This window comes from Drosophila subobscura, chromosome A (assembly GCF_008121235.1).
Source record: "Drosophila subobscura isolate 14011-0131.10 chromosome A, UCBerk_Dsub_1.0, whole genome shotgun sequence".
In the NCBI taxonomy this organism is placed as follows: Eukaryota; Metazoa; Arthropoda; class Insecta; order Diptera; family Drosophilidae; genus Drosophila; species Drosophila subobscura.
This window is the reverse complement of record NC_048530.1, coordinates 10,574,582-10,589,653: the sequence shown is the minus strand read 5'-3', so window position 1 is coordinate 10,589,653 and position 15,072 is coordinate 10,574,582. Positions and strand designations below refer to the sequence as shown.

Genomic DNA, 15,072 nt, shown 5'->3' with positions numbered 1-15,072 from the left:
AGATTTTGTTTACTTTTTTCGGTGCTGACTCGCGCTCCTCTCGATTTTTGGCAGTGCCAAGAAAAAGAGGAAGCACAGCACGCCCGCACACACACACACACACGCACGCACACACAAGGTTCACGGCAATGGTCAGGCAAGTGCGGAGAGAGAAGATAAAGAGTAGAGAGTTTCGACCAGGGGATACCCCACTATTCCTTCAGAGTGAGGCCTGCCCTTCCCGTCATGCATATATGTACATATGTATTTACATATGTAAAGTGCTTTTGCATTTGTCTAAAATGTTTTGTGTTCACCCTTTACGCAACACTGAAAGTTCATATGCGTTTTGCCTAACGCTACGGTAACACAGCATACCCGGGCAGTGTTTACGACTAGGGGGCATCAGACAGAGGCCAGAGCGCGGCACGGTACCAACACATGCACATGCGAACGCATGTGAGCGCCTTGGCGTGTGCGTGTGGAGCGTGATACGATTCGATTCGATGCGATGCGATAACTATGACGAGCATAGCATTGCGACGCTACGCGACTCGCACTCGGACTCGGATTCGGATTCGGCTTTCTGGATGCCAAGTGAATTCAGCTGGGGGAGGAGCTGAGAGACCAGACCCAGTCAGCCCCAGAGGGCTGCGATTGAGTCAACGCAAAATACTTTGATTGAGTCGAGTCGCTGGCTGGTTGTTGTTCTTGTGCTTGGCGCTGTTATAGCTGTTGTGGCCCAACGTCACGTGACATGCGCGTGCCTCGGATTCTCTGACGTGCTCCGCTCCAAATCGCTCCTGCAATTCTTTCCCCTCTTTCTTTCGTTGTTTTCGTGTCACGTTCTTCTAGCTTCTCCTCCTGGGAAATCTATTTTTCTGATTGGAGTTGATTGATTACAGTCTCAGAAGTCCTTCAGCGTAAACACTTCCCTTTGACATACACGTATGTACATGCATACATACATATGTATGTACATAATCGTACATACATACATATGTATGTACATAAACATCTCATGTGCCACCTAATCCTTATTTGTTGAGTGATTTGGAAAAGATTCTCTCGAGATCTTGAAGATCGCTGATGATTTAGCTCAATGTTAAGTGTGAGATGGCGGCATGGCCTTGGGGCGGGCGTTCGGCAAAGCTCTCGCTCGTTGACATTTTGACTGTGTACTTCTAGCCAGATCTTTTCTGCGTTCGTTTGTTTTTTCTCTCTGAAATTTCAACAGACATAACAATACTCAACAGCGCAAAAAAAAAACACTTGGACAAAAACAAAATGTGCAAACTAATTGCTGTCCTTTGGTTCAATTTTTACACTTTTCTCTCCACACAGACGGCAGCTCTACACAAATGTGGGAGCAGTGCTGCCAGAATTTCAGATTCAATAAAAGCTAGATACGAGCAATACGCAACAATTGGCAAAACTTGGCGAAATATAAACATAATTTTGTGGTTTGCGTGATTTCTTTTCTTAATTAGCGATAAATTAAGAACATCGTCCACTATAGCAACTTCTCTCCCTATGTTGTTTTGTTTTTCTCCTTTTAAAATAAAATGCAAAATTGTACTCACAGGCATGAAACAAATAAAAGAAACGGAATTTGCACATTTTTTTAGTTTCATAACCTTGTTTGATGGCATCAAAATAAATTTAAAATAAAAAAAATTAAAAAATTTGTTAAAATTCCCAAAATCTGATCAATTTGGCAACTGTAAAGTTATTTTCATCTGGAAAAATTTTTACAGGAAAAATGTTCTGATTTTTTTTTAACGATCAACATCAGAATTACGCGAGCTTTAAAATCGAAAATACCGCAAGTTGCTCCCCCATGCTATCAATATCGGTCAACATAAAAGACTGCAAAGTTTGCAACTATGTCGGGTTATATTTCAATGGAAAGTGGACAATAATCCTGTTTGTATGCTTCATACGTAGCGATAAAGTTCTGAAAATAGGAACTATCAATTTTTAAGTAATACAAATTGAGTGCATTTAAAGAATCTCAATTGCACTTTAAGAGGAGGTGTGTGTATCCCTAAATAAGCTAAAATGGCATCACTGATGTAGAGTAACGATCTCTCTCTCTCTCTCTCTTTCTCTTTCTCTCCCTCTCTAAAGAGCTGATAAAGCAAGATCCATACGAGCACACACACACACATGCATACATACAACTCCCACTATTTGTTGAAGGCTGGGCGGGCCCCTTTGTCCATCAACTGCTTTTGTTTGCTTTTCGCTGCCTATCGCCTATCGAATGTGGGGCTCGTCCGCAGAAAAATAACACACAAAAATGTACACAAACAGATTTTCTGATTTGGATCTGGTCCAAAGTGCAAGAAATCGTGATAAACCAGATAGCCAAAATCGAAGAAGAACAACAACAACAAATTCGATTTGAGTTTGTCTTTAAAATTTTTTTTAAGGAGGGGATCACTGTCTTATTTTGTCAGGGAAAAGGTGCATGGAGCACACAGGGTGATTTCCCTGGGACATGCACTGGGAACAGGACTGGAACCGCCACCAGGCACGGAAAACACCACGTGGAGCGAGAGGCTGCGATTGCGATTCGCGCAGGCCCAGACTAAGCAAAATCATCATCATGGCAACAGACTATAAAAGGACAGCATCGACAGGCCGCGAGTTTCATTCGTGTGCGTAAAGTGAACGCGACTAAATCTGAGTGCGCGAATGTCAGCGAGTGTTAAACGAGGTGCAATAAGGACAAAATCCGGCAACTCGGGCAACTCCTAATGCGTACCGCCTGGTGCAACAACCGAAGCGAGTCCTCAGCTCTCCGAGAACCAGTCGAATCGGCCGAATACTCGCAGGTTCTAGGTGGGAGCTTAGCCGCTGCTTGTCAACTCAAAATGCAATATTCACGATCATTTGAAAAATATTAGCCAACACTGGCGCTCACATGAATGGGAACACCTTTTTAATACCTTCTTATACTGCTGCTGCCGGCTCAATCTCTTTCTCGATCGCCGCAGCATGAGAAGGCAACGCTCACGACATTAAGGATAATGTGATATTTTATGAAATTAGAAATCGAATCGAATCGAATCATTTAACATACTTCATACATACATCCATATGTACATATCTTTGTATGTATTTTAGCGAGCGATTGGTTAACTGATAATTAAAAATTATAAATTAATAAATTAATAAAATCTCATGATTCAGTGTCGTTTGGTGCCAGGGCTTGACGTCACAGCCTTAAGAAATTTGACTTCCTTTGAGTGACAAAAAAGAAAAAATCAACAGTAAAAAACATCGAATCAGCGTTGTTATTGGAAGGTTTATTAGTTAAATGACTATCAAAATATTTGTGACATTTTTTTATGGTTCAGATGTTGTTCAAATTTGAATTGACGAATATCAGCTATCGGGATGGGATAGCATTATGTCTGTGTTGAGAAGTATGTACATACGTACATCATTATCGATTAGATAGCCATCAAATAATTCTTCCATCAAAACTGTTAACTATCGCAAGATGTTACCTTCTTCAATTGGCCGAATTTCCATTCCGATTTCCAACTGGAATTTCCGGAAACGCACCGTAACGCTGATGTTCATATGCAAGATTTGCAATGGGATATTTAATAATCTGCTTAGAATCATTTCCATTCCATTGATTCATTCTCTATCACCCTTCCCTTACCACCAAGCATTTCGATTATTTTCCAAGCTAAACTGGCTGCTGGGGGGACTCCCTGGAATGACTAAAACGTCACTACAAAAGCCAGAAGAGTTTTTCACTTGGCGGCATTTCCGGACAAGTCTCTGAGAGCGGCCCGCCCCCTTCCACAATTTTTGTAGAGGGGAGAAAAATCAGTGTTAGCCCGTTCTCTGCTCCGAACCAATTTCGAAGAAACGTTTTATCAGACTTGCGTATGAGCCTTCAACTTGCAATTGTCGTTAGCCCTCCCCTGGCTGTTATTCCTCCAGTGGATGCAGCTAATGGAGAGGAGTAGAGTGGAGGGATCTAGCAGCGTAATGCTTTTAATGGCGTAGCAAATGACAATAACAAGTGCTACTAATCTCGCTGCTAACTATTGTAGCGACCATTCGATATTCGATGCGAGTGTTTCACTTCCCGATTCATTTTTTAATATTTTACTTACTAAAACTTGTTGGGCTTTAACTTCATATATGTAAATAACTTTCATTGAACTATTTGGAAATATATTTACACAGATCCAATTTTGTAAATGAATGGTAAATCGTAAGTGAACATTTCTTTACGATTTTCAATCTTGCTGAAAATTTATTGGTAAACATTTTGGAATTTACTTTTTGGTTTTCCAATTGTAATAATTAAAATTATTAGATGGGTCGTGTAGTGTAAGCTTATAAACTTATGCGAAAATTTCCCTTAAGCAATCAGCATGCCAAACAGCTTCCTCCCCTCTCGACAGTCCCGTCCCCTTCGCCCCTCTACGATTTCCATTAAAACGGCAAAGCTCGGTGTGCCGTTCATTCAATAACCGCGGTTCGCATATATGTAGTTTATTCCATGAATTGGGGCAGTCTCACCGCTCGTTCATTCAGAATTAATTTCCCACTGCGAATGCGGATGGTGGATTTTCGATGGCGGATTGATCAGCATCCTGATGTCGCGTGACTCATGGATTTATACTGGGGCAAAACACGGTCACATTGAATTCGAATCTCTTCAGTTTGATACGACATCGAGGCCCCAATAAACACTTTGATTGCACTTTATGTCTCTCGTTGTAGCCGGAGACAAGAAACAACAGCAACAACCGACAACAACCGACAACAGAAAATACCAAAAATAATTGGCCAGTAATGGGGGCGATATATTAATTTCAGTTTGAGGCTTATCGACCGACCGGCATTACAATGGCCTTTATTTGGATATTTTTATTCGCTTGTTTGTGAACCGTTTCGAACAGGTCTGATCAATTTTGTGAGCTCAGAAAAAGGAAGTTCTCTCGGAATGACACAGGAAATTTCCAAATGATCTGACAGCTCGAAATCCCTTCATACAGAATAGAAATGCTCTCTATGAAGTGGAGGAATATTAAGGATTCTGTTCCCCATTTTAAAACGAGAATTTTAGTACTTTAAATCGAAAGGTTTTTTTGTATTGAAGATTCGAATTTTTTACGCAAATATTTCGAAAATCCAAATCGACAGAAATAGCATTAATATAAAGTATATAAAAAAGAAAAGGGTTTCAAGTGTTTGTGGGTAAGCGCCTTCCAAAAGTCGATGGTACTTAAAAAGTGTAGGGTATATTTCGACAGCGCTGTAAAAAAAACGTATGAAAGCAGATCTGAATGTGTACGAAAGAGCGGCTGGGTCTACAGCTCTCTCTCTCTCTCTCTCTCTGGCTATTAAACAACATTTCGAGAGAGAGCCTGGAGCCAGCTCTAGAAAAGCCAGTTAGAAAATTTCGAGTGCCAAAAAAACGTATGGTACCTCATCGTACTGTTATACTATTGTCTTTGCTTGCACTCATCAGTGGCGTGGCAGCGCAACAACAAACAAATTGAGGTGGGCTCACAAAAAAAAATAATATGCGAAGATCAAAACAGAGAGTGGTGGCAGCGGTAGAACAAAAGAGAGATTCAGCTTGAAACTTTTTTGGGGGAAAGCCAACATCATCAGCAAGTAACAGTAACAGCAAGAGAAAGAGAGAGTGCGAGGGAGAGCAGGAGAGAGCACTGTTGTCGACGGGCACAAAGTAAACACATGCGCACACATGTATGTACATACATATGTCAATATACATATATAGGAATATGGAAGAAAAGGTAAGGTCTCGCTCCTCGGCTTTCCTAACATTATGTTTGCAACTAATTCTCTCTCTCTCAATCTCTCTCTCTCAATCTCAATCTGAATCTCTTTGTGCGCAAACACAAACCCACACGCCGAAAAATCAACAAACATTTTGCTGTATTGGTGATGTTGTTTTGCTGACGCTCATCAAATTGTGGAAGCAATTTTGAGATTGGTCGTCGTCGAATAGAAGTCGCTCTGTTGGAATCGAAAAGTCGTACCTTAGTTGTTGTAGACACTGACCTGGCGCTGCCATTCATTATTTTTTTCAATTTAATTTCAGGCACTGCCACACACCAACAACACCAAGAGGGGGGAAGAGGGGAGTGTGTGTGGGTATATGTAGGAGCAGGGGGAGGAATGCGAGTGAACTATAATATTGTCGCATCAACAATAGAAAATAAAACGATTTTCATACATAATTAAGTTTATTAACTAACTTGAAATTATTCAAGTCGTCGTAGTCGTCGCCGTCGATTGTTGTCGATTGTCGCTGTCGGTCTATGAATACCAAAACAGTCTGTACCCTGAACAAAAACAACTGAAACAGCAGCAACAACAACGATGATCATTAACTAATCTAGAGAGCAGAAAATTGTATTAATTTAACCAACCTTAGTGGGGTTGTGGGAGGGGAGCGGTAGAGTGCGAGGGTGAACAAAACAATTGCTGACTCAATTCTAGTCACGAGACTTTCAATGCAATTTACAGACAGACAGACAGACAGTCAGGAGGAGAAAGGGAGAGAGCGGGAGAACAGAAACGTCGCACAGTGGGGACTTCGGCAATTTCAGCTTGCTAAATTAATAACAGAACGAATCAAGATATCTTCATGAAATAAAGTGCATTTCAACGAAAAATCTTTCAAATTGTTGTCTGAATGAGGGCATGGTGCTACAGTGTCTAAAAAGCTTTGCAACAAATAGTAAAAGTTGCGCTTTGATTCCGGTGCATATTTGCCTGTTTTCAGTGCATAAAATGCTGAACTTTAATTCGATGTTGAAGGTGTAATGGTAATTTTTACTACACAAAAAATTATTTAGTTTAATTTGTAACCTAACATAAGTAATATAAGAAACATTTAAAAAGAAAATTTTTGTTTGTTTTTAACTTATTGAAAAACAATTTTTTTTAATCATTTACACCGAAAGGAATTTGAAACAAACTTAACTCTCTTAACTTAAAGCTGCAGTGTTTATTTGTATTTGCACATTTTTGTCCTAAACCAAAAGTGCCATTTTCTTGAAGGTTAAAATAGTTTTGGAAAGTCTGTAAAATTCCCTATGAGATGATGTGTATCGGAAGCGCTCACAAAATTCTTCGACTTTTACCACCCTTGTTTGGCTGAGACCCCACTGTGCGTCTTTGTAAACGTCAGCAGGATCTTAGGGCTTCGCTGCGAAGGAAAGCGAAAGAGGAAAGTGGCAATCAATTGTCACACTCGATAACTAAGGATACAAAAATAAACTCGAATGGATTTTTGATTAGGTCACTGCATCAGCTGTTGCGTGAACTGAAGACTGAACTGGCATGTTGGCAATAAGATTTACATATGTTTATGTATTTAATGGCAGATGGATAATTGTCTGATTCGATGGAGAACGATTTTTAAATACAGGACGAAGACATTTGGCATTGCATACGTAAGCCATGTATTTATTTATTTACATACTACCGCTATGGGGGGTATGCAAAGGGCACATCCAAGTGTCACATACCTGAATGGAATGGAAAAACATCTATTTAATTATATAATGAGACTTGGAACGAGCAAACAAATGGCTCAGGATAGCGGAATTGGTGGAGACAGTTAAACGAAGTGACTTCCGAAGAAGAAAGTGAGAAATGGAATACTGAGCAAACAGCGAAAAGGTAAATACGCAGCGAAGGATTGTGACCATCTACAAGTTGATGTATGAATGTACATACGAATGTATGTATGTATGTGTATATATGTTTGTATTTGTATCTTCAGCAACAATTATCATTTATGCTGCTAATGCTGTTGTTTTTGTTGTTGTTGTTGCTGCCACGTGTGTTCCACTCAACATTGAAATTTAGATAAACAAACAGAGACTGAAGCCCAATGAACTGTTTCTGCCTTGGCGAGAGAGCATTAAGTACTGGCTAAACCAGTCAGCAGCTGACTTGCCAGGAATTAAACAAACGATCAATTTAGTACATTAATATCATTACGCAGCACTGGGACGTGTTTTTTAATGTCAGGATAGCCGATTGAAGAATTTTCACAGCTTTCAAACTGGCATAAATACAGCTATAATTCACTGGTTGAGCCGCGGAGCGTTAGGAGTTCGTATAGCTTGCGGAACACGTGCCGCAACACTATACTACCCGTTAGTCAGCTTCTGTATATGTATTCTTATGATATATGTATGTAAATCTACAATGTAGATTCTACATAAATTAAATATCGAAGTACTCTTTGAGCTACTGCCTGATTCAGACAGTACTTACAGCCAATAAAGTGTGCGTGTTTGTATATCTGTCTGTATGCAGCATATTAATACATATACACACATATGTATGTATCTTATTCATAAAATATATTCATATTAATATACATATGAGGGAGTGTGCATGTGCTTCGTACACGTGCGTATTCGCCTCTCAATGTCGCAATGATTGTGGGGGCAAACAATCAAATGCTTTCGTTCGATTCAATTGTACATACATATATATCGAAAAGGGGCAGGTTAGGTAGGGGAAAGTTGTAATCAATCAGAACACACTTTTATAAAGGAGATCAGATAATATGGATGGGTGTAAATAACATATGTACATACATACATATGTATGTATGTATCCATTGTTGCTTTCGGGCTCGAGGTCTATTTTTGTTTGTCCACGTCCACTACCTTAGACTACCTTAGATGTAAAACTAAATAGACATAAACAGCCTACAAAGAATCAGAAAATATATATGGAAGAATGTATGTTTGTAAGTTTGTACATAAATACATATGTAAGTACATCAAAGGTACAAACAGATGTACACGTACTATCTACACAATTTAGTAAGACGAAGAGATACATGGGAGGAGGAGGTACAAACCTGTTCCGCGAGCGGCATACGATGTTGTCGTTTGCATTGAGGATGAACTGGAACCCGCCACAGAGCCCGGTCCAGCATTGCCAGCTCCACTGGTTTTTGTAAATTTCAAAAGCATAATTTCGATTTCGACTGTTGTTATTGGGGAAGAGCGCGCTGCGGTAGGTGAGCGGATTTCAAGTTTGCGCCTTGTCACAACTCACAGGCTAACCGTAAAAGACACTGTCGCGACCACCAATTGGAAAACAAATCGAAATTAAGGTACTACGTAGAAGCGCCTGTGGCCTGCGTCAACGATGGCGCAGGGTTCGTCTATTTGTTGCTATTTTTAGCAACAACAACTTTTGTTTTTCTCTTTCTCTCTAGTGCTTGGGGTTTGTTCTTCGTTTCTGCCGCCGCCTCCGCCTGCTGATTATCCGAATCCTTGAGCTGCTCTTAACGCAAAGTTGGTCGTCGGCCCGGGCCCGCGTTTTGTTTTATCAATTATCCTATTGCAGGCTTGGTCGGCTCCTCTCCTTCTCTCACAATTATTCACTCACACTCACAAGTCAGAGTTTCCCGTTTCTCTGCACGATTGTGTGCATACACATTCAATGTCGCTCCGTATGTTCGTGTGTGTATGTGCATATGAATGTGTTGGGCTGCTTTTCGAACTGTGATTGTTTCTGGCTTTGGACGTATGCACTCTTTACAATAAACATACAATTTCACATTTATTTGCCGCTTTTCTTGGGAATGCTTTAACAATGTCACATATACACATAAAAAAACAATACAATCTATTTTGCGCACTTCTTCTATTTCTTTTGCATTCAACTGGTTGCGCAAGGCTGCCAGACCGTTGCATTCGGACAGTGTCGAGCAAGCACGAAAATACCACCAATGCGGTGGACAAAACGCGTTTTAGGTTTCATTTTTTTGGATGACTTCGTCAGTTTCAACCTTATTTTGTTAGCAATGTAGTAGAAGGAAATCATTAAAACTAGCCAGCATTTTAGATAATTAATGTATCAACTGAACAAAATTATAGTCTCAGTGATTAGAGTCTTGGCTGGCTAGTAACACTAAAGAGAATATCAAAATCGTGGACTATGATTTTCCACGTTCTATTTTCAGTATATTTTGAGAGTGCGATGGTATATTTGGGTATATTTGTTATGGTGAGACGGAATCTTTGATCGATAACTTCGCGTTCATACCGATTGCATTGCACGTGTTTGGTTGGGTTCGTGAGTTAACTTTGCGGCCTTTATTTTGAAGATTTTTGATAACCATGGGTAAATTTCGATCGAAATTGAAACGCCATGGCAAGGGCAAGACATGGCGCAAAGGAGAGTCGGCCAAATCAAATCCGGAACAGATGAAGCATCGCCTCAAAGCAAAGTCGCGCTTCTTTCAGCCAAATTTGAGTCTGGGTAAGTGCAACCGGTTGCTCTTGTTGTTGTCCTGTCTATCCCTAACCCTGATTCCTCAACAGCTGCAGCTGCGGCTGTGTCCGCCCCCAATGCCCTCACATTGGAGGCAGTGCACAAGCACGAACAGCGTCAGGCCTACAACACGGAGACAACAACAGTCAACGATGTGGCAGGCAGCTTAATGAGCTTCACCCTGAACGATGACGACGGAATGTCCGCCACGGGCACACAGCCCACAGCGACGTTTAGGACCTTCAAAACCTTCGCATCCAACTACAGCAGCTGCAGCAATGTGAGCTTCAAGAAGCTGCTCACCGGCTTCCGGGCCTCGTCCGATCTGCACAAGGAAATGCTGGCCATACTGAGCGCCCTCACTGATATTATACGCGAGAATGGCGGCAGCGAGTCCTCCACCGAGTACTTTCTGCTGCTCATGGAGCAGATCGAAGCTTCGACCGAAGAGCGCGACACCATTGCAGGCATCGCGCTGCTCTCCATGGGCATCAAGTCCGTGCCGGCTCCGGTGCTGAGGAAACGTTTCAGCCAAACGGCTGCCACAGCCCAGAGCCTGCTGAAGCGCTTCATGGACTCCACCAACCAGTCGGTCATTCGCTATGTAAGTGGACTCGTGCTTCTCCTGCCAGATCCTGCCCTAATTATAACCACAAATTGCCATCCTGCAGCTCATTGGCTGCATGTCAGTGCTGCTGCGTGCGCAGGACTATGCCACATGGACCTACAGCTCCACCACACAGTACTTTGATGCTCTGCTCGCGTTCACCATTCACTCAAAGCCGAAAATACGCAAAGCAGCACAGCACGCCATTGTGTCCATCATACACGGCAGCTGCTTCATTCTACCGCCCGCGCCACCCGCCGAAGGAGAGTCGGAGGAGCCGCAGCAGCCCAAAGTGAATCACCATCCGGCAAGCGTTCGTGTGGCCAAATTCTGTTTGGCCCAATTCAAGCCCGAGGTGCTGGCCAATGCCCAGACGACAGTGCTCCACACACTGGCCCTGCTCAAGGACACCTTGTCGGGGTTCCGCACGGAGGAGATACGCTCCGTGTGCGAGAATCTGCTGTCCATAATGACGGCAGCGAACTTTATGGTCCGCTCCAGCTGCTTCCAGGCGCTGCATGCGCTCTTCCTCACGCGCAGCGCCAACCTGAAGGCCACGCTCTGCGGCAAGTTGCTGGCCGCCATCCATGAGTATCGGCCGGATCGCTCGGATGTCCGACAAACGCTCACCTGGATCACAGTGCTCAAGGAGGGACACCTGCACCTGGCCACGCTGCGGCCGGACCTCTGCATGCAGGCGCTGCCCCGCCTCTTCGAGGTGTGCACCACCGACCTGTGGCTCTCGGATCGCAGCGAGCTTGTCGTTGGTGTCTCCAACTGCATCAAGGAGCTGCTGCAGGACTGCGTGGCGCCCGCTTGCGCCACCCCCGAAGACGCGCAGCGCAATCGACAGAGCGTCTCCCGCATAATTGGGGCGCTGCACAAAGTGCTCAGCGCACCGTTTGGCGAGATCTCCAAATATGTCATCCTCATCTTCTCCATTGTGTTCGAGGCATGCGGCAAGCACTTTGCGTGAGTCAACACAGCATTCCCCACGAGACTTAACGCTAAATCGAATCATTTCTCGTCTGCTTTCAGCACCGAGCTGACGCCCTCGCTGCTGACAATCGGCAAGCGGTACGACAGCCAGAGCAGCATGAGGCTGCAGATTGAGCACACGATGATCAGCGGCATCAGGGCACTGGGACCCGAACTGGTGCTGACAGCCATTCCCCTGGCCGATGGCAAGGGCGGCATGCAGCTGGAGCGCTCCTGGCTGCTGCCCCTGCTGCGTGAGGGTGCGAAGGGTGCGAGCCTGCAGTTCTTCAAGGAGCACATTGTGCCCCTGGCCACGGACTGCCAGGACAAGTGGAAGGAGTTTGCCGCTGCGCAGAACACCTCATCGTCGCACATATACGAGCTGCTGTGCTGCCAGCTGTGGGGCCTCTTTCCGGGCTTCTGCCGGCAGCCGCGCGACCCAGAGTACCTGCGCCAGCTGGCTCCCACCATTGGCTCAGTGCTGCAGAAGAATCCCGAGTTCCGAGCGCCCATCTACGACGGCTTGCTCGAGCTGCTCGGCGATGGCCAGAGCGACAGCTGCCTGACGGCCATCGGGCAGTACGCGAAGAACTTTCTGCCGCGCCTCTTCAACATTTACTGCCAGAAGCCCAGTGGCTCCTATGAGGCGGATCAGCGCAAGCGCGCCCTGGAGGTGATTCGGCTGTACATTGGCCGTGCGCCGGCCGACACACAGGCGGAGCTCTTCGAGAGCGCACAGAGCCAGCTGGCGAGCAGTGCCGTGGCCAGCTTCGAGTACGACGCGATGTTCGACATCAATGCGGCAATTGTGCGGGTGCAAAAGTGTCGCGGGATTGAGGCTTACTTCGAGAAGTACATGGCCCCCGTGCTGCGCAACGACAAGTCCAAGCTGGTCTCCCGCGACGAGCAGAAACTGAAGAAGCAACAGCGGAAAACCTACGAGTAAGTTGTACGATTCTGTGCACAGAACTGTTGGTCCCTAATGCGCGCTTCGTTTTAGGCTGCTGCGTGAGCTGATGACCTCAGAGCTGCCGTCGTGCCAGAAGTTCACGCGCAAGAATTGCAATGCCCTGCAGCAGCTGCTGCTCGAGGCATTCGCCACCAGCTGCAGCGTGTGCCAGGCCTCGCGTTTGTAGTAAGCATCGCCATCGCCCATGGCCACTAGAAAACGTTCATTCATTTGTAAACATCCTCCAATTAGCTGCCTGAAGTCGCTGCTCGAGTGCCGCAGCAATCTCACGCACAATGATCAGCTGGTCATGAAGGCCATACCGGAGGCGGTGCTCAACTATAAGGAGTTCTCCACGCGCAAGGAGCAGGTGGCCGAGCAGCTCATCAAATTCATTGCCCAACTGTATCAGGAGGCGGAGAAAATCAATGACTTTATGGACATACTTACGGCCGGGTTTGCCGGCGACGAGTCCCTGATTACGAACACAATTCTCGCCTTCAGGGCCGTGCTGCAGCAGCAGGGCCAGCATCTGACGGTGGCCACACTCGAGTTCATTTTGCAGCAAGTGTCCGTGTTCCTCGTGCAAAAGTCGCGCTACCAGTCGGAGGCTGCTGTCGCCTTCCTCATTACATTCATCAAAGTGATGCCCATACCGCTGGTGGCCAACCACCTGGAGACGATTGTAAGATCCACAACGTTCTGGCTTTCGACCCCCACTGACTGGACTTAAACTTTTTGCAGATGCGCTCGCTGTCGGCAATGACAAAGGACACGAAGCGTTATTGCCGCATTCAGATCGGGTACTTCCTCAAGAAGCTGTGCAAACGCTTCACCACCGAGGAGCTGGCCAGCTATGTGCCCGGCGACGATGAAATCACACATCGTCGCCTCAAGAAGATTCGCAAGCAAATGCGACGCGACACGCGCAAGAAACAGAGCGAAGAGGCGGCCGCACAAGCGGACAGCTCGGACGACGAGCTCGTCGGTGGCTTGGAGCAGAAGAGCCAAACGTAAGCGCATTTCGCCTCATTTTGTCTGACTTTCATTGATCTTCTTTCTATTGCTCGCAGCATTGATGACATTCTGGCTGATTCGGACTCGGATCTGCCGGAGGAAATGGATGCCGAGGGGGAGGGAGCCACAGCTGCCGCTGGCAAGCGACGCAGCAAGGCCAAGCAGCAGCGCAGCACCTACATACGCGAGGATCCCGACGAGATAGTCGATCTGGCCGATCTCAAGTCCATTGGCAATGTGCTGAGTAAATGTTAATTGAATGGCAGCAGCGCGATGCACCACTAAACGTTGTCCTTATTCCTCCTGCAGCAAGTGGATCCGCCGCAACAGTTGGCCCCAGCAAGAGCGTAAAGGCCAAGCCACAGCTGGCCAATGGCGGCTTCAAGACTGCCGATGACGGACGTCTCATTATCAGTGACAAGGCACTGCGTGGAAAGGCTGGCGATGAAGATTCCGACTCGGATTCGGACTTCTCGGCGGACAGTGACCCTGAGGCAGCTGCCAGTGGCAAGGGCAAGGGCAAGGCCAAGCGCGGCATGGAGGAGGACTCCAGTGACGAGGAGCAGCTGCAGCAGCAGCAACTGGCCAGTGGCAAGCGCAAGCGCAAGCACAGCGATGCCCAGAGCACGCGTTCCGGCAAGACCAGCACCAGCACGAGATACACGGCCGGTGGCAAGGGTATTCATCGGCAGCTGGGCGCCGGCGGCTTGGGCGCTGCTCCGCCAGCAACCGATGCCATGTCCGTGCGTTCAGGGAAGTCTGCGAGACCGGCGGGCAGTGAGTACAGCAGCAAAAAGGCCAAGGGGGACATGAAGAAGCGCGGACAGCTGGACCCGTATGCCTACATACCGCTGACCAGGAATACGCTGAACAAAAGGTAGGTTCAACGCTGCTCCGCAACTCCATCTCGCTCTCACTCTCACTCTCTTTTCGTCTCTTTCGCACAGGAAACGTTCAATGAACTCGCGCAATTTCAAGAACGTTTTGCGTGGCGCTGGTGCCGAGGTTGGCACTGGCAGAGTTGGCAAGAAATAGAGAGAAAAACACGCGATAACCGCTGGCACTTGGGTCGTAAAGCTATACAGATAAAAGCCACGGGATGGGGCAGATTTTCTCGCTTGTTAATTTACTAGAAACAACAAAAATATATAACTAAATAAACGTATTTAGTTGCCGTATCTTTATGAACCGAGCAGCAGCACATGCGGCGCTGCTGCCC

The 15,072-nt window shown here is 45.7% G+C and overlaps 2 protein-coding genes across 5 annotated transcripts in view; one reads left to right on the top strand and one right to left on the bottom strand.

The window, feature by feature from the left end:
- The window catches only part of LOC117903658 (DNA N6-methyl adenine demethylase), a 38,394-nt gene extending 28,678 nt beyond the window's left edge, over positions 1-9,716 (bottom strand). The window contains exon 1 of one of the 2 annotated variants that reach the window (XM_034815976.1): positions 8,879-9,716. In XM_034815976.1, coding sequence (XP_034671867.1) covers positions 8,879-8,993 — 115 coding nt within the window. In that variant the 5' untranslated portion in view covers positions 8,994-9,716. The remainder of the gene's footprint in view (positions 1-8,878) is intronic. The other variant, XM_034815978.1, reaches the window with a different exon arrangement.
- A 350-nt stretch (positions 9,717-10,066) lies between these two features.
- LOC117903763 (RRP12-like protein) lies at positions 10,067-15,031 on the top strand. 3 transcript variants are annotated; one of them, XM_034816174.1, is made up of 10 exons: positions 10,067-10,290; positions 10,359-10,906; positions 10,974-11,881; positions 11,948-12,829; positions 12,888-13,022; positions 13,089-13,521; positions 13,581-13,849; positions 13,910-14,097; positions 14,163-14,730; positions 14,801-15,031. In XM_034816174.1, the coding sequence occupies exons 1-10, from the start codon at positions 10,149-10,151 to the stop codon at positions 14,886-14,888; spliced, it is 4,161 nt and encodes a 1,386-aa protein (XP_034672065.1). In that variant the 5' UTR covers positions 10,067-10,148; the 3' UTR covers positions 14,889-15,031. The 3 variants fall into 3 exon arrangements, 2 of the variants coding, with proteins under 2 accessions (XP_034672065.1, XP_034672064.1); XM_034816173.1 differs by having other exon boundaries at positions 10,353-10,906; XR_004649529.1 differs by lacking the exons at positions 12,888-13,022; positions 13,089-13,521; positions 13,581-13,849; positions 13,910-14,097 and having other exon boundaries at positions 10,353-10,906; positions 11,948-12,709; positions 14,372-14,730; positions 14,801-15,018.
- Positions 15,032-15,072: the final 41 nt, after the last annotated feature.

What these genes read in the sequence shown, in the direction of transcription:
- LOC117903763 (XM_034816173.1), top strand. Translation starts at nt 10,149, where the DNA reads ATGGGTAAATTTCGATCGAAATTGAAACGCCATGGCAAGGGCAAGACA. An exon ending in TGCCAGGCCTCGCGTTTGTA is followed by an intron (nt 13,023 to 13,088) that starts GTAAGCATCGCC and finishes TCCTCCAATTAG; the next exon opens with CTGCCTGAAGTCGCTGCTCG. An exon ending in CCAACCACCTGGAGACGATT is followed by an intron (nt 13,522 to 13,580) that starts GTAAGATCCACA and finishes AACTTTTTGCAG; the next exon opens with ATGCGCTCGCTGTCGGCAAT.